General features: G+C 33.7%; 1 protein-coding gene and 1 non-coding gene across 2 annotated transcripts; both read left to right on the forward strand.

The window, feature by feature from the left end:
- Nucleotides 1-929: 929 nt before the first annotated feature.
- On the forward strand, nt 930-1001 carry TRNAW-CCA (transfer RNA tryptophan (anticodon CCA)). Its single transcript has one exon. It is a non-coding gene; the product is annotated as a tRNA-Trp (tRNA).
- A 7462-nt stretch (nt 1002-8463) lies between these two features.
- LOC114313872 (uncharacterized) lies at nt 8464-10852 on the forward strand. The gene has a single exon (XM_028260301.2). It carries the CDS (start codon nt 9179-9181, stop codon nt 10532-10534), a length of 1356 nt encoding a protein of 451 aa, XP_028116102.2. The 5' UTR covers nt 8464-9178; the 3' UTR covers nt 10535-10852.
- The last annotated feature ends 9786 nt before the right edge of the window (nt 10853-20638 follow it).

Below are 20638 nucleotides of genomic sequence, written 5' to 3' on the forward strand. Positions count from 1 at the left end.
TTTTCCAACTCCTTTCTTGAACCCTCTCCTACATATTACAAATGGTGAGTGGCTCATTATATAGGAGGGGGTGAGTGTAGTAGGTGAGGAGTAGGTGAGGAGTAGGTGGTGGTAGGTGATGGTAAATTGGTGGTAGGTGATGGTAAATTCTAACAGTATCATTATGATTTTTTGTTCAAAATTTCTGATTCTAATTGATGCAACCATATGTAGCTCGAAGTATATATTAAATGACATGCATAATCGGTTTTTCTGTAATGGTGGTTCCGTGGGTGATGTGGCTGTTGGTTAATTTCGTTTGTTGTGGTAATATAAGTCCTACAAGGCCTACCCATTACAGGCTATGCAACGCCTTAAACTTCTGATACTGTGCACAAGAGAACAAAAATAATGGGTGATGCTAATCCTCTACTAATATGAGCAAATGATATTGTAAGCTCAAACAAGGTAGAAAGCTTTGCAAAGGAGATAGCTCGCTTCACGCAATGAGCTCCCTGTTTTCACGCTCACAACTCTTGATCCCTTTTTTTTTTTTTTTGTTAATATTTGGTTGGCTTTCTCTCTTTGTGTGCGTTTGCTTAAGAAAATGAAAAATGTTAATTCTAATGATGTGTTTGGTTGGGGGATTTGGGAAGGGATTTGGAAAGAGAAAGGGAAAAAGTGTGTGAAACTAGGTGAAATGTATGTATATTTTATTCATATTTCACTTAACTTTTCCCTTTCCCTTTCCCAATCCCTCTTTAAATCTCCTAACCAAACACAGCGTAAATGTTTTATCAGTATTTTTATCAAATATTTCATATGGGTGTGATGTGAGTCTTATAGCATGTGAAACATTTGGAGTCCCAAATATTAGAAGTGGAGGAGTAATTTTTCTTTGGTTGTAAACTATCTATAAAAAATATAAATGTGCACTCTGAAGCACAATGGGATCCGTGGCGCAATGGTAGCGCGTCTGACTCCAGATCAGAAGGTTGCGTGTTCGATTCACGTCGGGTTCAATCCCCTGTTCTCCCAACGGATTTAATCTTTTTCTACTCACTTTTTTTTTTTTTTGAGGCAGCACTTCTCTGCATTTTGATAAACAACTGTCATCTCAACGCTAAATTCTCTCCATGGAAGAGAGTTCATTTCAGGCTCCACCTTCAAGTTGTCCTTCCATCTTTGGTCTTATTATTATTGGGTATGTTTGGTTTGAGTTTGGGAGATGAGTTTTAGAGATAAAAAGTACGAAAAGTTGTTTGGTTTGGTTTTTTCAAAAGATGTTTTGAAAAATTATTTTGAGAGAGAGTTTTGAAAAAAGTGATTGATTTGATGTGTATGAGAGAGAGATTTGTTTGAAAAACTTGTAAACCAAACAAGTTTTGGGAAATTTTTTTGAAAAAATTTGTTTAGTTTGATTATTTTTGAAAACTTATTTGTATAGAATTTTTCTTAAAATTTTTTAGAAAACACAAATCAAACAAGGCAATTATATTCCTCATTTATGGCTCCACAGTCATTTTCTTTTGACCAGGCAGGCCATCATGAGAATTGTCTAAAGTCTTTGTAGATGGGAGGGAATTGTCTAAATCTATGGAGAGAGTCTGAGAATATACGATGCTTTTTAATATCTATGTTTGTTTTGATTAGAGTGAGATTGATAAAGTATATGATAAGATTTATAGTATTATATTTTGTTGTTGGATGAAAGTCAAATGGAATTTAGAAGGGATATTAGTTTTGAAAATTAATAATTTGATCAGATATTGATTGTGCTTTGGTCAATTAAATGAGAGATGAGAAAAAAATTAGAGATCATAAAAAATATATTAAATTTATATTTTTTTTTACTCTAATCTCTCACTAATCCAAGCAAATGGTGGCCCCTTACGTATTTTATCCCACAATATGTTTTTTTTTTGGGTTTTGTAAGATTAATTTAATCTTTTTTTGGGAACTAAGATTAATTTACTCTTTAATTAAGATTTTTCTTCTACATTTTTCTTTCGAGAAGTGGTATGAATAGGTGAGATGCAGAGGGACGTCATGGGCTCTCATTTCTAACGTCCCTTATCCACATATTGACAACAACAAACCCTTTTAAAAGCTAGAAAATGACCCAATACCCAACATAGTATAGTGGCTGTGAAAATGATGCTAAAAATTTCTTAGGGAAGAAAGTTGCAAAGGGTGCCCCACTTTCCCTCATTAACTAACCTATGAATAAAGCTTGAGACCCCAGTGGGGTACTGGGGTCCTCACTGATTGGTCCAAAAAAAAATAATTTTTTTTTTTTTTTTTTTTTTTTAAAGTTTTTAGCCATTGCCAACCCCCACGTGGAGGTGGGGTGCTGGGGGTCCTTCCCTGCTGGGGTCTCCAGCAGGGCTCCTAACCTATTGAATATTTGAACCAAACAGAAGGAGAAATGCAATCTTTTTGTTGCTGAAAAGTTGATTATTTTCATTTGATTAAAATTATTGTGCTCGTTTGGGAAGTTAATAAAAAGTTAGTTTTTAATTTTTTATTAATTTTGAGTTATATCATTTCTCACATAATTTATCCACAAAAAGATAAAATAAGTTAAAAAAGTCAAAACACCCTATTATGTTTGGGAAGAGAATTAATTTTTTTTTTCCAGATTGATGCGATATTTATGAGGGAAAAAATAAAATGATTATAAGTTTGATGTAACATTTTGTCTTATTGACTATTTTAACATATTTTGTCTTTTAGTATTATTTTAAACCAAAAAATAAAAAAATCTCCATTGTTGACTGTCAATATCAATTTTCTAATTAATGAAAAAGATAAATAATTTTTTGTTTCACAATGGAAATACTAGTAGCCATGCAACATCTACACTTTAAAGAAACTGAAATTTTCTTTACATGTATCTGTTGGTCAAAAATTCTAACACTTAATTAGAAAGTCAAGTCTTATGATATTTGTAAATTATTTCTCACTAACTAACAATATATATATATATATATATATAATATGCACATATAGTTTTGGTTTAATTATTCGAAGACTTTTAATTATAAAATTATATTTCCTTTATCTCTTCATAAAGGGGCATTTGTTTATTTTATTTTTCATAATTGAATAGTCTAAATATATGATTTTAAAGTTGAAAAAAATAAAATAATACTTAATAATAGTTGAAGGAGTTTTCATGTAATTAATCTTTTATGTTTTTTAGCTGTGTTGTCGGAGCTTCAAATTTAGAAGGAAAACAAAAATCACTTTCAAAAAGTGTAGGGTGTTGTTGTGTATTACTAAATTTAGACTAACCAAAACTTCAATGGATTTGAGGTGCCTATAGCAGCCACTCCTGTGCATTCTTATGGGCTTATTTTAGAGTCCGTCTTGATAATTCGAACCGCTCACATTTTAAAATGCATCAAGTAAAATATACCTGTAAAAAATTAAGTTAATCGGATATCGTCAACCCTTTCATCCACTCACACTTGTATTTATTTTAATACTTTAAATCAGAATATTATTTATTTTTGAAAATACAAATGTGAGTGGATAAAAGGATTAACGATATCCGATTAACTAAATTTTTTACAGGTATATTCTACTCAATATACTCTAAAATATGAACGATTCAGATTATCAAGACGAACCCCGAAATAAACCTATACAACAGTGCCTGCAGTGCTGAGTGCTCAACAGCCCCCAAATTCAACTTCAACTACTTGCATAAGTTAGGCTACCCAATCTCTTCCTAACCTCTAATGAAGTCATTAAAGTATGATATCATTATCTCCCCACTAGCCCATAGTAGTAATTAATATCATTAAAACTTGTTTTATGAGCTTTATTGGAATGACATGCAAGCCATGTTGTGTTGTACATGTCTTTCATCTCTGTACTTGAGGAAATAGTTCAAACACTTTCATAATGAGGATTAATAAAATCTAAACATAAATGGCACAAAAAAAAAAAAAAATTGTCAGTAATATCATGAGCACTTACTTAAATTCATCAGCAACATTAAATATATTTACAAATTCAAAAAAAATAATATTAGAGTGATTAAATTTTAGTTCCTCTGATCTTGGCAATAATTAAGAGTACCTAATTATTAATTTTACATGGCATAAAATTATAGAGGTTAATTCGTATTTTAAACAAATTTAAAAAATGTAATTGTAATTTACCCTAAAACATTAGATAGAGATAAAAACAAATATACTAAATAGATATATAGCCAGAATTGTGAATAATACAAAAGAGAAGGTTAAAATAAAATAAAATAAAGAAAAATACAAGCCTCAACCCTTTTATAGTATCTAGATAAGCTTGCAAGCAACAAGACATCTGGCGAGGGCAGATGTCTTCACACAAATTTAAGTGGCAACTCCATTTTTCAAATTACAATTTGATCCCAAACTTCATAATAATTATATTTTGACTCTTAGCACATATAAAATTACAAATTAAATTCTATATGTTTTCAATTGTGATTAAACAATATTAATACCAAATTTGAAGAGTAAGTAAATTTTTGGGTCTTTTTAGGTTTGGTGAGAAAAGAAACGAAATAGAGAGAATTTTGGATTATTAATGGGTTGAGTGATGGTGAGAAATAATGAGAAAGTCAAATCACATCAAATTTAAGTTTTATTTCTCACTAAAAGTTGCGAAATTTAGTGAGAAACTATAAGGCTCCGTTTGGTAGAGTTTTGTAACTATGATTTGAGAATATGAGTTGTATTTTGAGTTTGTGTGTTTTAGAATTATGATTTGAGTGTAGAAAATTTGTTTGGTTATGGTTTTTGAATAAAGTGTTGAATTGAGTGTGGAATTGAGTTTCGAATTGAGTGTAGAATTGAGTTTTGAAAGTTTGATTTGACATGTGAAGTAAGAAAATTTATTTGGTTATGAGTTTTGAAAAGAGTTTTCAAAACTTAATTCAAATTGCTATAACTCATAACAAAACACATTACTTTCACATTATTGAAATTTTGATCAACACTCATAACCAAACTCTTTTTAAAATTCAATTAAAAAAATTTATTATTAACAAAAAATAACATTAATCAATTTTTTAATTGAAAATACTACAAAGGAAATAATTTTTTTTCAAAATAAATATTCAAAAAATTTAAATCATAAATATTTAAATAATTTAAATAATCTAAAAAATTTAATAATAAAAAATTAAAATAAATATTCAAAAATTTTAAATCGTAAAAATTTAAATAATTTAAATATTCAAAAAATTAAAATAATTTAAAATTTTAATATTTTAAATTTAAAAACAACTCTACACTCAAATCGTAACCAAACACATAAAACAAAACTCAATTAAAATCGTAACCAAATACATAATAAAAAAATTAAAATATTTAAAAATATTTTTATAAAATAGAGTTTGAATTTATTTTTATAAAATATTTTAAAATTTAAAAAATTAAAATCGTAATATTTAAAAATTGAAATATTTAAAAATATTCAAAAAATTAAAAAATTAAAAAAAATTGTAACATATTTAAATATTAAAATATTTAAAATCTTAACAAAATTAAAATATTTTTAAAATATTGATTTGAATGGAGTTTTGAAAATAGTTTTGAATTATGTGTTTGGTTATGAGTTTTGAAAAGTAATGATTATGTTTTGAATTGAGTTTTGAGAAATGAGTGTAGAATTATGATTTAAAAACTCTAAACAAACACCATACTCAAAAGTGAGTGTGGAACTAGATTTTGAAAACTCCACCAAACGGAGCCTAATATTTTCTTTTCCTTTCTTACTTACGTGAAAACTCTAATCATTTCCTTTCATTTCTCATTTCTCAATCCAAACGAACTGTAAGTCGGTCATAAGTCAAGGTATAGGATTTACTAATCAATTCCCTATTAAATTTGTGAGAAAAAAAAAATTGTGAAATGATTTTAACTCTTATTTTATTAGAAAAATTACAAAAAAAAAAAAAAATAGAAATGACAAAAATTAATTGTCTTCCAAAATTACAAAGGAGGTGAAATGTTTAAAATTAATTGCAAAAATATGAAAACTATAATTAAAAAGATAAAAATATCCCTTCTCCCTTATCTTCCTCTTCTCTTCCCTTTACAATTCTACTGACCACTCATTCATGTGCCATCCTTAATCCTTCACCTATCTTCTCCACTATCCCAACCCTTCATGTCCTCTAACAACCCCTTATCTACCTTTCCAAACCCTTTCCCATCCTGTGCATATTTCCCTGACCCCTTCCTTCAATCACTCTTCAACCTTTCACAAACTCGTAATCTCTTATTCAACAACAAGCACCGTCATATCTTAACCTCCTCATATTTGGATTAAATCTCGTATCTCAAAACCTCAAATCAAAACCCTAAATAGAGAAAGAATGAAACTAGTTGCTAATGTGTCGCAATGGTCACAATCTGATTGCGGTAATGGTGGTGTGTCGCAATGATATTGGCTAGATATGATGAGATATGGGATGAAGCGGAGAAGGAGCTCGGATTGGGTAACAGTGTCGCCATCTATGAAGTTGAGATGGATTTGCACATATTGGGATGGATAAGAAAGGATGAAAGAGGTGTTGGTGAACGACTTACAGTGGCAAGAGGCAGTGTGAAGGCACTAACAAAAGGTAGAGAAGGAGTTGTTGGCTTGTTAGTGTGACAGGAAAAAAAAAGAAAAGAAAAATGGTAAAAAACGGTGTTGCCTGCAGCGCAGGAGGTAAGGAAGAGCTATCGATAAGTTACGCTTCTAAGAGCATTCACAATGGACATATTGAGCTGTATGTTAGTGTTAGGTGTTAAGTTTTGGGTAGTTGAGGGTACTGTTTGGGGGTTACAATGGAGTTATTAACATGTGTCAGATGTTAATATGTGTGTTAACTGCAGCGAGCATTTTAACTAGCGAATGTGCTTGGGGACGTCCCCCGGACGTCCTCCTAAACGTCTGGCTCCGAATCCTTCAAGAAAAAGGGAAAAAAAAATTTGGTCTTATCGGTTGATGGCCGGACGTCCGGCCGGTTGACCGGTCAACGGAAATATTTTTTATCTTTTTTTACTTGTTGGGATTTTTTTTTGGACTTGAAATTTAATTTTGGGTTTGAAATTTTTGATTAAACTAAATTATTTATTTATTTTATTTATTATATACACATATATATTTTTAACACATTCCTTAACACATTCATTGTATCACCATTCATTCACTAAATTAACGAACTCTTAATATATATTTTTGAGTCTCATTTTTAACACTTTTTGTCATATAATACACTTTTAACACATTCATTGTGGATATCCTAAGGAAGAGAGAAAAACCAAGAAAAAAAAATGAAAAATCTAATATGGTAATTTTACAATTTTTACTTTGTCTTTTTCATTCTTTTGTATTTATTCTACATATGTTGCAACTTATTGTGATTCTCCCATTGAATTTCAATATTTTTTTTTCTTCTTTCCATTTTACTACATTTTTTTCTATTTTATTTATTTTTTTATAATTTTTTTTTAAACAAATTTATCCTTTTTACTACAAGTGAAGTTTTGTTTGTGGATGGGGTTCAACCCTCTGACCATTTGGTGGGTTGTCCAACTTCCCAACACCACCCCACTTTTTTTTATTATTATTGTATTATTTGAGTAATGATTATTAACAAAATTTTTGTACAAATTAAGGTACATTTTTTTTAATGATTTCTCTATTTTTAATCTCTAAAAACTTCAAGGTTTTCATTAATTTAGTACGGTAAATTGGTGCATATATTCATAATTTTTTTAGCAATTTATATTTTATTTAATTTAAAATATTTTTTTATATTTCAATAAATCTTATGGGTGATATAATTATTAAAATATTACTAATAATAGTAAGGTAAAACATGCATTAATGTTCACATTGACAGTGTAAATATTCACATAATAAAACATTCAAAATAATGCACACAAAATTGTTAGGGTTTAAAAAATAGTTGTAAGAGTATACTTATTCATATATTACCTTAAATATGAGAATTATGATTTAGTGGATCAAGTATCTAAAATAATAAAACTTATTCAGTGGGTTTAATTTCAATTTTCTGGATTTTATTTTTTGAAAATTGAGTTATTTTTTTCGTTTTCCTTTTTATTTTTAGTGAATATTTTTAAAATTTTAAACAATATTTTTACTTTTTTAAATGCACCTTAGTTAAATATATTTTAAAAATAAAATAGTTGTAAAAAAGTATTTTAAAAAATCAATAAATATGCAAGAATACGAAAAATGTAATGAATTCTCATAATTTTTTTATATTTTTGGTATTTAGTGAATTTTGTAAAAAAAAAATCACAAATATTATATATTTTTTAAATATATTTATATTAGGTTAAAAAAATTTAATAAAAAGAAAAAATAAAAAAAACAAAAAAAATAAATTTTAAAAATTCAAACCAAACAAATTAAAATTCAAAAATATCTTATAAATTAATTATGATAAAAAATAATTTTATAATAAATTTGTAAATTAATTTCATTTTATCATTTACTCTCTTATTATATAGCCAACCACACCCTATAATACCTTTCTTTTTACAAAAATCAAACACAGACTCCAGCTCAATTCTGTCTGGGTCCATGTGAAACCTACTTCAATGGCTAAACCTGTAAATAGAGGTCTAAACCCACCACTTTTCACCTATACCATCACTCTCACTTTCACCACCATCACCACCGCAGTGTGTGGAGGCAATCAAGACTTACCCCACCCACCACCAACTGCCCACCCACCCTAGGTAGAGAGAGAAACTAACTAACAAACAAACAAACAAAGAAAAGTCTTTGTTTTGAGATAGATAGATAGAGAGAGAGTTGGGGGAGAAGAGAGAGAGAGAGACAGAGAGATGGGTGGGTGGTGGGGAAATGTTATGGTGGTAGTAGTCTCTAGGTGGAGTGGTTGTGGGTGTACATTGCACCATGCTGCGCATTCTAGCATCATCCACCACACCCCCCACCTCACCCCACCCCACTCACCCACCTGGTGGCCAACCTAATCTCTTTTACTTACATTCATTGCTCCCCCCACTCTCTCACCCACTCCCCCCCATCCTCATCATCATAACCACCACCACCATCACCACTTTCACCTCCACCACATCTCTTATATCTCCAATCGCCACCACCACTCTGCTATTTTGCACCTCTTCACCATCCACTCTTATCCTCCACCGCAACCATGTCCACACCCACCCCCGAAAAGCCTCCTCGGAAGTTCCCAACACCGTGCTGGACCCAAGAAGAAACCCTAGCTTTGATCGATGCCTATCGTGACCGTTGGTACGCTCTCCGCCGGGGCTACCTCAGGACCGCCGACTGGGACGCGGTGGCTGACGCCGTCGTCAGCCGCTGCCCCGCCGTCTCCCCTCCCAAAACCTCCGCCCAGTGCCGCCACAAAATGGAGAAGCTCCGCCAGCGCTACCGCACCGAGAAGCAGCGATCTCTCTCCTTCCCTGGCCGATTCTTCTCCTCCTGGTTCTTCTTCGATAACATGGATTCCATGGCAAGTGGCTCATCCTTGGCCGTTGGATCTAAGCCAGATGCTGGTAATCAGGTTGATTCTGGTGTTGGTGGTGTTCTTCGTATCAAAAACGTAGGTGATCGGAATTCGGTGGAATCGGTGTTCGGATCGAAGAATTCTAAAAAGGTTGATGGGAATTCAAACCCTGATCTTGTTCTATATCAGGACAAAGCCTTGTGTGATCGAAATTCGCCACCTTTAGGTTTTAGGGCAAATAAGATTGAGGGGAATTCTAGCCCTAATACTAGTTCTAGGGTTTTGAATGGGTACCCATCATATGTGGATGATGGATCTGATGATGAGGAGGAGGAGGAGGAGGTGGAGGAGGATTTTGGAGGTGGGTTTCGTGTTAGAACCCCAATTGATGGGAAATTGGTACCTCCAGTGTTTAGGACAAAGAAATTGGGGAAGATTCATGGGAATTTTGGACCTAATTTTGATTCCAATCATTTTTACAGCAATGGAATCGAAGATGGTGGTGGGTTTTGGGTAAAAACCCCAATTGATCAAGAAATGGTACCTCCAGGGTTTAGACCAAAGAAATTTAGTAAGGTCGATAGCAACTTGAACCCTAATTTTGGCTCTGCTGATGGTGGGTTTCCTGTGAAAATGCCCGGCAACAGATATTCGGTGCCTGCGGGATTTAGGACAAAGGGTTATGGCAAGAATGGTGGAAATTCATGTCCTAATCTTGTTTCTAGGGTTTCGAATGGATTTGACTCGGGTTTAGGGAAGAAGAGTGATGGTGGTGGTAGAGGAGTTAAGAGAGAAAGAGGTTCAATTTCAGAGATAGTTTCATCAATTAAGCTGTTGGGAGAAGGGTTCCTGAAAATGGAGAAAATGAAGATGGAAATGGCCAAGGAGATTGAGAAAATGAGAATGGAGAGGGAGATGAAGCGTAGCGAGTTGATACTCGAGTCGCAGCGACAGATTGTTGATGCTTTTGTGACTGTTTTAGTGGAGAATAAGAAGAAGAACGAAAACACGCCACCAGTGGCGGCACCTGAGACATAGTTGTTGGGACAGTGAAGTTTTTTTTACTTGGTTTCTTTTTCAAGTTTCTTTTCCAACCTTTGATTGGGAAGGATAAGATCTCCCTGGTCCTTTAGATAGGTATGGACTAGTGGGATTTGATTTATATGCTGTTAGATCATGTAACTTCGGTTTATGATTACTTTCTTTTCTTGTTCTCACTGATCACAGTTCAAAATGTGGCTAGGTTGTGTGACGTTGATTTGGTTAATAGAATGTATCATTGTTTTGAATAACATGATGTACAGTTGTTTATCTTATAGTATTGAATCTGAGGCACTGAAGTGGAGGTTCTTTCTCTGACTATAGTTGTAACTGCTCATGCCTGATGGTTGTTTACTATTACTTTGATGAAAGTATTATCAATGTTGGTTCCGGCATTAAATGTTGATTTTCTGATTGAATGGAACAAATGTATTGGAGGGTTATGGTGGCTAAATTTTGGTATGAAAATTATCATAATGGGTCTTGGATTCGAGTTGGTAGACTATGCTCTTCACCACCTGAACACTGATCTTTCACTGAGGCTGTTTCTTGACTTCCATCCATATTGAAAATATGGAGTTCTCATTCTGTGGAGTAAACTCTTCTCAGTTGATCCAAACACAAGAAGAAGAAGATGAAACAGCTTGTCTCAGATTTGCAAACACTTGAGGAAACTGTTTGATACTAGAGGGTCACGTACTGATATGAAAGTTTGTGACTTTTTCACAGATTGGTTGTTGGTTTTGAAACTTGTAAGCGCGCAAACACTATAAATTTAATAATCCTTTCACTTGATTTAGTATGGCAATTATTCACTTGATTTAGTATGGCAATTAGTTGGTACTTGGAATGCAAAATGGATTAAAAAGAGTATCTGAATAAATAGTTGCATTATTTTCTGTCAACGGAAGTTCTTACCTCTTTTTCGCTGTCAACTTGTTGCATTATGATGTCAAATAAAGATTTTTGGGGGGTCATTTATGGAGAGTGGTTTATCATGCTGTTCATGTACTTGATTGATAACATTGAGTAATTATTAGATTAGCATATTGAGTGGACAGGCATTCAGCTTTGGTTTATCAGCTGTTTATGGACTTGATTGACAACATTGAGTAAATTATTAGATTAGTATATTGGGTGGACAGGCATTCTGCTTCTGTTTTCTAACTAAAATTATGGATGTGGCTATAAATTTTGATATTTTATATATGTACAGGTATGATACAGTGACTTATTTGTAGTATTTGGATTCACTAGGAATGTCAAGTTTTTTTCAGTTTGGATGTTTGCAGGATCAAGTTAGAAGATTTTTTAGTATGCAAGCAAACGGTTTTATCATTTTGGAGGTTGGATAATGAGAAGTCGGTTGGATAGAGTACAATTATGATGACGAGAAAAAGCTGCAGTAAGGCTTCAGGTAATTGTGTTCCGCATTTACTTTTCATTCTGGCTTTTGTGTTAAATAACTCAACCCAGTTGATGGAATTTCGTATCCTCACAGTTTTAGGAGAAAAGAATTAGGCAAGAATGATGAGAACTTTAGATCAAATTTTTGTCCTATTGACAATGACATTAACAGTGATGATGCTGGTGGTGGGTTTCACATAAAACCCCCAATCTATCAAGATTTGGTACATCCAGGTTATAGGGCAAAGAGTTCTGGCGAGTTTTCTTCGTCTTCAAGAGTAAGAGAGGGTATTGTTGTCATGTGGCAGTAGGTTTGGGAAGAGGCATTGTAATGGAGGAGTTAAAGAGTTGGTTGCATGGATTGTTGTCAAGCGTGGGGGTTGAAGATGGAGAAATGAAGATTGAGATGGGTGATCAAGAAAATTAAAATAGAGATAGAGCAGTCAATATATTATGTGGTTGAATAGAGACGTTTCTTTCCTCCTCACATGGATAGAAGTAAATAAACGGGAATTAATTGTAACTTCCACATGATGACAAGTTAATAAATTTTGTAGTTGAATAGGGACGTTCCTTTCCTACTTACATGGACAGAAGTTCATGTGAAGTAAATAAACTTGAATTAATTCTAACTTCCACAATTTGATGATAATCACATCAACCTCCCAGCCAAGAGGTTGTGGATGGATGGATGGATCGATCGGTGGCTGTTTCTTTATTTTCTTCCATTCCACATAAAGGAAAGTCTCCTACAAACACAAAGAACTAGCAGTAAAAGATAAAAGAGATATGGAAAGAAATGGGTTGAGTTTCATTTCCTTTTCTGGAAAGTACTACAATTCATGAATGCAGCGAACCAACAGATTTTCTTCACGACTGCAATGACCCACAAAATTTTTTAGGTTGTGCTTGGATCATGTATTTAGATAGAAATTTAAAAAAGAAAAAAAAAATTGAAAAAAAATTTAGCATATATTTTATTTACATTGTCTTTATTTTTTTTTCTTTTTTGTTTTTTCTTTTCAAACCTCTGCCTAAAACTCAATTGATATTTATGTTACCCAACTTCCACTCAGCAGGCCCTTGTAGACATGATTCATTTGGAAATTTGAACACTTTTGCCAGAACCCAAATAAAAAATAAACTCTTGTGAGCGGCATCATATGAAAAGTAAATAAATAAATAAATAAAACATGGAAGCAGAACTGATTTAATAGAACTACTACTCTAAGGGCAAGGCCAAGATTTTGAGTTCAAAGCTGATAATGTAATTTGGTTCTTCAAATCAAGTTTAAAGCCGCATTAGTCAAAATCCAAGATGACTGTTTGCACCGATTTTTGTAGTATTTTTGTGGATAGGTAGACCAATTAGAAGATAACACATGGTAGAGGCAAAGTGATAGTCTTTCATCCACCAAAGGGACATGTGGCATGAGAAGAGTGGTCGAGTGCATAAAATGGTAGAGGCAACTTTGAGGTAGTTCTTGGCTAGTTTTGTGATTTCATTAACCAAAGGGACATGTGGCATGAGAAGAGTGGTCGTGTGCATAAAATGGTAGAGGCAGCTTTGAGGTAGTTCTTGGCTAGTTTTGTGATTTAGTGAGATAGTTGCAAAGGATGATGCTTACAAGGTGAGGTGAATTCTTTGTCGATATGTTCCTCAGAGTGATGAGGGACACGTGGCAGCATGATGGAGAGTTAGTTCGACAAGAAATGTTGAAGATTTGGCAGAGTAAGGCTTGGAAAACAAGGAGGGAGTTACAATGTCAGTTGTAAAGGTTGCAGTTATAAACTGAAAAAGATCATATCATCATGGGCCAGAAAAAAAAAAAAAATATATATATATATATATATATATACATATATAAAATCAGGGATTTAATAGAGAGAATGGACATATCAATAACACAACAATAACTAAGCTCGCATCTAGAGTAGTTTCTTTCTCTTAACTTGAGTAGTTTCTTTAGTAATTTGTAACTTGTAACTCTTGTAAACTTGGATAATTTCATCTGGAATTGTCTTTGCTTATTTTGCTACTTTTTCTTTCGATTGTTAATTATTATAAAGAAGTTCTTATACTTTCAAGGTATTAGAATCTTTATACAGTCGTCTAATTCTATATTTAAATTGTTTTGTTTAAATTATTGTTTGGTTGTTGTTAATCAAAACCTAATATAATTTTTACTAACAATGACATTAGCATTTTCATTGAGGGTAGAGATTGGAAGTGAAATTTTTTCTTGTCTTCGGTTTAACAATAAAATCACTTTTTATATAATGAGTACATTTATGTGATTTTATAAATTTAATTACAGTTAATTAATATCATAATATTAATGTACAAATAAATAGAATTTGTCTTATTTTTTCAACCTAATATTATCATACTAGTAATTTCATCACTTAGGCCTTGTTTGGAAACTCTCATTTTTAGCCAAAAAGTCAAAAAGTTACTAAATTAGCCAAAAAGCCAACAACACATACCAAAAAGTCAAAGATTCTCTTTTCTCTCTACTTTTTGCACACATTTTCATAAAAAGTCAAAAAGTCATCCCAAACATACTAGTTTTTTTTAGCTCATATTTTAGCCAAATAATCAAAAAGTTACTAAATTAACCTGTTCCCAAACGAGGCCTTAATTTTATTGTACACATAATCTCAATTAATTTAATCAAACAACCAAACCTGGCCTCTTACAACTCGGGATCACATTTATAAATACAATAGGACTTGGGACGTAATAAATAAATAAATAAATACAGGAAAAAAATAAAAATAAAAAAGGCCGTGTAAGTGAATTTTTTTTTTTTATTTTTTATTTATTGCGGACTCCACCATCCATTCGATATACATGATCAAAATTATTTTTAAAGATTGATTCTAATTATTTAGGTGGCGTTTGGTAACACTTAGGTGGCGTTTGGTAACACTTACGTTTTCAATTTTCTGTTTATATTTACAAAAATTTTAAAAACTCAAATAAAAACTTGTTTGGTAAAATTTTTGATTTATAAATCAGTAGTTTCAGTTTATAAATTTGGCCAAAAAATGAAAACACAAAAAATGTGTTTCCATTTTGAGTTTTTAGTTTTTTTTTACCACCTAACACTAGCCACCACTCGCCACCATTTTCCACCACCGTCTTCTGCCACCACCACCTACCACCACTACTCACCACCCGCCACCACCACCTACCAGCCACTCACCACCCACCACCACCCACCATCCACCTGCCACCCACTCGCTACCACCACCCACCCCTCACCACCACCATCACCACCCACCACTCACTTGCCATCTACTCGCCACCACCTACCACCCGCCACCACCCGCCACCCACCACCCGCCACCTATTTGCCACCACCGCTCACCACCCACCTACCACCACCTGCCACCCACCACTACCATCACCCACCACCCACTCGCCACTCTCCTGCCACTACCACCACCCCCCTTCCGCTACCACCCACCATCCGCCACTGTCACCTACCCACCCACCACCACCACCACCATCACCCGCCACCCACTTGCCACCATCACTACCCACCCACTCGCCACTACCTGCCACCACCACCCACCACCAGCCATCCGTCACCCACTACCCGCCACTGTCACCCATTCACCCACCTACCACCACCACCACCACCACCCACTCGTTACCACCTACTACAGTCACCCACCCACCACCACCACTACCCGCTATCTACCCGCCACCACCCGCCATCCGCCATCTGCCACCCATCTGCCACCACCACCCGCCACCACCACCACCACCATCACCCACTCACTACCACCCACCACCCGCCACCGTCACCCACCCACCTACCACTACCATCCGCCACCACCACCCACCACCCGCCATCCGCCACCCATCTGCCACCACCACCCACCACTCGCTACCGCCACCGCTACCGCTACCACCACCACCCACTCGCTACCACCCACCACCTGCCACCGTCACCCACCCACCCACCACCACCAGCTACCCACCACGCACCGTCACCACTTTCCACCACCGTCTTTCGCCGCCACTTGCTATTTCTCATTCTTTTTTATATTTTTAAATTTTTTTAAACATTTTGTCAATTACCAAACGCCTTTGTAGCTTATGTTTTTCTAAATATAAATAAAAAATAAACAAAAACCAGTTTATAAAATTTTTGTAAATATAAACTGAAAACGTAAACGTTACCAAACACACCCTTAATATTTTACTTGGTTTACTGGGATAAAAAAAAATGAAATAGAATAATTAGTCTTTAAACTAATCTATAAAATTATCATTCATTTGGTGCATAATAATTTCAATTGCAAATGTATTTTTTATTAATTTTTTAATCAACCGAATATAAAAATAAACATTTTAATGAAATGAGAGTTTTATTTCATTTTAGTAAACCAAAAACTACCTAAGAAAATACTAATAAGTATGAATCAATTCAATGGTAACTCTTTCCAACATAATTAGAGGAATGACGAATTTTCTTTTCCTCTTTTCACTCTTCCCTTCTCCAAATTAAGACTATATATACTTGGAATGAAGAGAGATGATAAAATTTTCCTTCCCATGATATTACTTACTCATAGGGCTGCTAAAGAATCAACCTACTGCAACTTGACCATATTTGATTTGTTAAAAATTTGTTTGAGATTAAATCGCTATGTAAATTTGAACACATTTTTAATTTTTTTAAAATTAAGCTTAAACAATCTAACTGCTTGCCTTAGTAAACTTATATGTGCTATGAAATCAAATTACTCAAGTTTGACTTATAATCAGCTCGTTAAAAATTCATTCGACATCAACTAGTTAGGTAAACATATCAAACTTAAATATATTTTGAAATTTTTAAAATTTTTAAATCAAATTTAAACAATATAATGTTGGTGCAAATTTGGTAAATGTGATGGAAGGAGATAATAAAAGAGAAAATAATTAGCATTGCTTCAAGATGCATTATAACGTCGCTTTCTTTAAGACGATATTTGCCCCCACCAATTCTGTTGAATATGGTGTGCACCAGGTTACCTGTGAATCTGCCTCTGGGATACAATGAAACCTAGTTTAAAGACTAATGTCTGACTGTGGTATGCACAAACGAAATCAGATTCCGAATACCTTTGGATTTTCTAATCCACCAAGTATAGAGGAAAATAACAATATGAATATTAGAGAGAAATTCTATGGATTTTATATGAATGATTTCTATATTAATTGCCAACCCATTCTGCCTTTATATAGACATGAGTTTGTCCCTTAGACCAAAGGTTGTGTCATTTAGATTCAAAAGTGATACCCTTTAAATCCAAGACTCATGTCTTTTAGTTTAAATCCAATGGTTAGAACCCATGATTTAAATCCAAAAGACACACCTTTTTGTTTAAACTCAATGATTACACCCTTTGGTTTAAATTCAAAAGTTGCATCTCTCTAATCATTCATATAACTATATTATATATATAAATATATTATGAAAATGTTCTAACATGTAATACTTGGTTCGACTCGACTCAACATTAGTGTGTGGATTAAAAATAATAATTACAAAAAAGGGTTAATTACACTTTTACCCTCTAAACTATACTCGTTTTTTCTATTTGGTTCCTTAACTATTGTATGCGTTTCTATAGTTCCTAAACTTTAATAATTCGTGTCTATCAAGTCCAATTTGTGTCTGCCATCCAAATCATTAACGGAATAGCGTTAGTGGAGGGCAAAGGGGACATTTTACACACAAATAAAACTGGAGGGAATGTTCCTGCCAGTCCTCTGATATATACCCACATATATATACAAGAACAACCATGTGTATGGAAAAAAAAAAAAAAAAAAACAGAGCATACAGAACCCAAAGAAGAGAAAGAGGAAAGAAAGTAGAAAGAGGAAGAACAATGTACCGGATGGATGCAACGCATTGCTCATGTGGCAGCGCTACTGTGATGAAGACATCTTGGACAAACTTGAACTTGGGAAGACGATTCTTATGCTACGAAAGATATGGGCTCAATAGGGGAGGATGTGGATTTTTCCAGTGGTTTGATGTACCTATGTGTGGCTGGTCAAAGCAAGTTATACCAGGACTACTACGAAGGATTACTAAGATGGAAGAGCAAATATCAGAGATGAAAATGAAGGAGAAGATACTCTGGGTTTCCTATGTAATATATTTGTTATGTAAGTTGTTGGATATGTAATGAATGGAAGGTTTTGTATGGAAAATTGTGTGTCCAAATCTTCTATAATGGCATTACTAAATAGCTGACATGAAGTTCATTGCAAACACCAAAAACAATCCCACATTACTACTGTGTTCACCCTCTCTTCTTGGATGTGTCTCCCTTGGTTGGTACTGCCCTTTTCAGTCTTGAGGCTCGAGTGATAGAGGTTGCAGCAGTAGGTGGTGTTGGTCGTATAGGTAGGGATGACAATTTGAACCCGACCTCCCAACCGCGAATTAAGTGGTTATTCCTTGAAAAATAGCCCCGACGGGTCGGGGATAGTATTCAAAAATGAATCCCCGATGATATCCGGGTTGGGGACGGGGACACATGTCCAAACCCCGGACCTGGCCCCACCCCGCCCCCGGTCCGGCTCCGTTTAGCCCCCTGTTGTAAAATTACTATTATGTCCCTAGTTATATATATGTGTGTGTTTGTTTAGGGTTTAACACACACTCTCACTCACACAAACACAACAACGGTGCTGCTCATCTCTCTCTTTCTCTCTCTCTTGCTCATTGCTATGTTTAGGGTTTTGTCTCCCCCTTTCTCTTTCTCTCACCGCCACTCCTCTCTCACCACCCCTTCTATTTAGGGTTTTGCCTCCCTTTCTATCTCTCTTACACACGACGGGGCTGCTGCTTTCTCTGCTCCCTCACCGTCGCTCCTCCCTCTCCGCTGATTTTGAAAGGGTCTCTCTCCCTCTCTCTCTCTCTCTAGGGATTTCAATCTAGGGTTTACATACATACATATGTATATATATATATATATATATATGAGTGTATACATATTTCAATCTAGGACTACTGTTTCGATTATATATATATATATGTCAAAAAGTGCGAGTTTGATTATGAATTTGAAAACAGAAAAAGAAATGTAGCAAAAATTTAATTTATATTTCAATCATATTTTTTTTAATCAAATTCCTATTCAAATTCACAATTTAAACACAATTTAAGAATATGTAATAATTACTGTGAGAGCTCATAATCTTTCATTTTAAATGAACTGATGTAAGAATCAAAAATTAAAAAATAAAAATAAAAATAAAAATACTACAATGGGATTGTGTTTCTTTCTACAATGGGATTATGAACTGATGTAGCAATGAAGTGTTCCCATTTGAAATGAGATTGTGTTTTCTTTATACATTTTCCTGTTTGGATGTGAGAAAATTGTGAAAATCTAGGGTGTATAGGCTTTGTTTGGGGAGCACATAAATATATGATCTGTTTTTTAATGTAGGGTCATTGATATGTAATGTATGATCTGTTTTTTAATTATTGATCTGTTTGTGTTAAATATATCTGTTTATTTTAAATATATATGTCATTGATAATCTATTTTTTAATGTATTATATGTTTTGTCATTGATATGTAATGCATGATCTGTTTTTTTTTATATTTATTTTAATTATGACCTGAGGCTGAATATGATAGTTTGAGGGGGTAATTTGACACAAGTGATGAAATGAAATGAGAGAGAGTTCAATGTTGTCTACCTTTTGGTTGTCTAATTTCAATTTGAGTTCAAAGGGAGGTGGTTAATGTTTGTATGTGTGTATATATATCTGTATGTGCTCTGTATTGATTGGTGCATTAATGGTTTTGCAGTTTAGTTTTAAATGGTTGGTCCTTCTATTGGATTTATTCAGTGTTGGGTAATTTTTTTATTTATTGTAATTTTCCAATTATAATATACTGGAGGACAATGATTGAAAATATAATTTTCTAATTTTCTAATTGTTGTTGCTCTACTTTCTGAGGTATTCCATTAGGATATTTGGATGTGATTAGTGTTTACATTATAATGGGCTGCCTCTGTTTATTTATTTCATATTATTTTTGTAAAGGTTAAAAATGTCAGAAGTTAACTCTCAAGTACCATTTGAGAATGAGGGCTCACAACAATCATCGCCAGCACCAACTCACCATCTCCTCTTTCTAATCAAAATGTTATTGACTTAGAAGAAGGGTCTAATACTTGTGGAGGAACTAAAAAGAAAACTAGTGTTGTGTGGGAACTCTTCAAGAAACAACAAGTCAACGGAGTGTGGAAGACAATATGTAATTATTGTAACAAGCATCTTGGAGGTGATTCAAAAAATGGAACTAGGCATTTGTATGATCACTTTAAGAGTTGTACTAGGAAAAAAGTGCTGGACATGAGGCAAAAAGTTTTAACTAACAACTTTAATAGAGAGAGTCCAAAAATGAATTCTTATATTTTTGATCAAGATTTTGCTAAGAAAGAGTTGTCACATGCCATAATATTGCATGAATATCCCTTCTCTATCGTAGATCATGTTGGTTTTAAACGATATTCAGCAGCACTTCAACCATTGTTTAAAGTACCTTCTCGAAATACGATAAAAAATGATATTTTAAAGATTTATGATTATAAGAGGGTGAAGACATTGAGTTTGGTGGAGCATAATAAAAGTAGGGTGGCAATCATAACTGATATGG

This window comes from Camellia sinensis, chromosome 13, assembly GCF_055761805.1.
Source record: "Camellia sinensis isolate YWXY chromosome 13, ASM5576180v1, whole genome shotgun sequence".
NCBI classification, from domain to species: domain Eukaryota; kingdom Viridiplantae; phylum Streptophyta; class Magnoliopsida; order Ericales; family Theaceae; genus Camellia; species Camellia sinensis.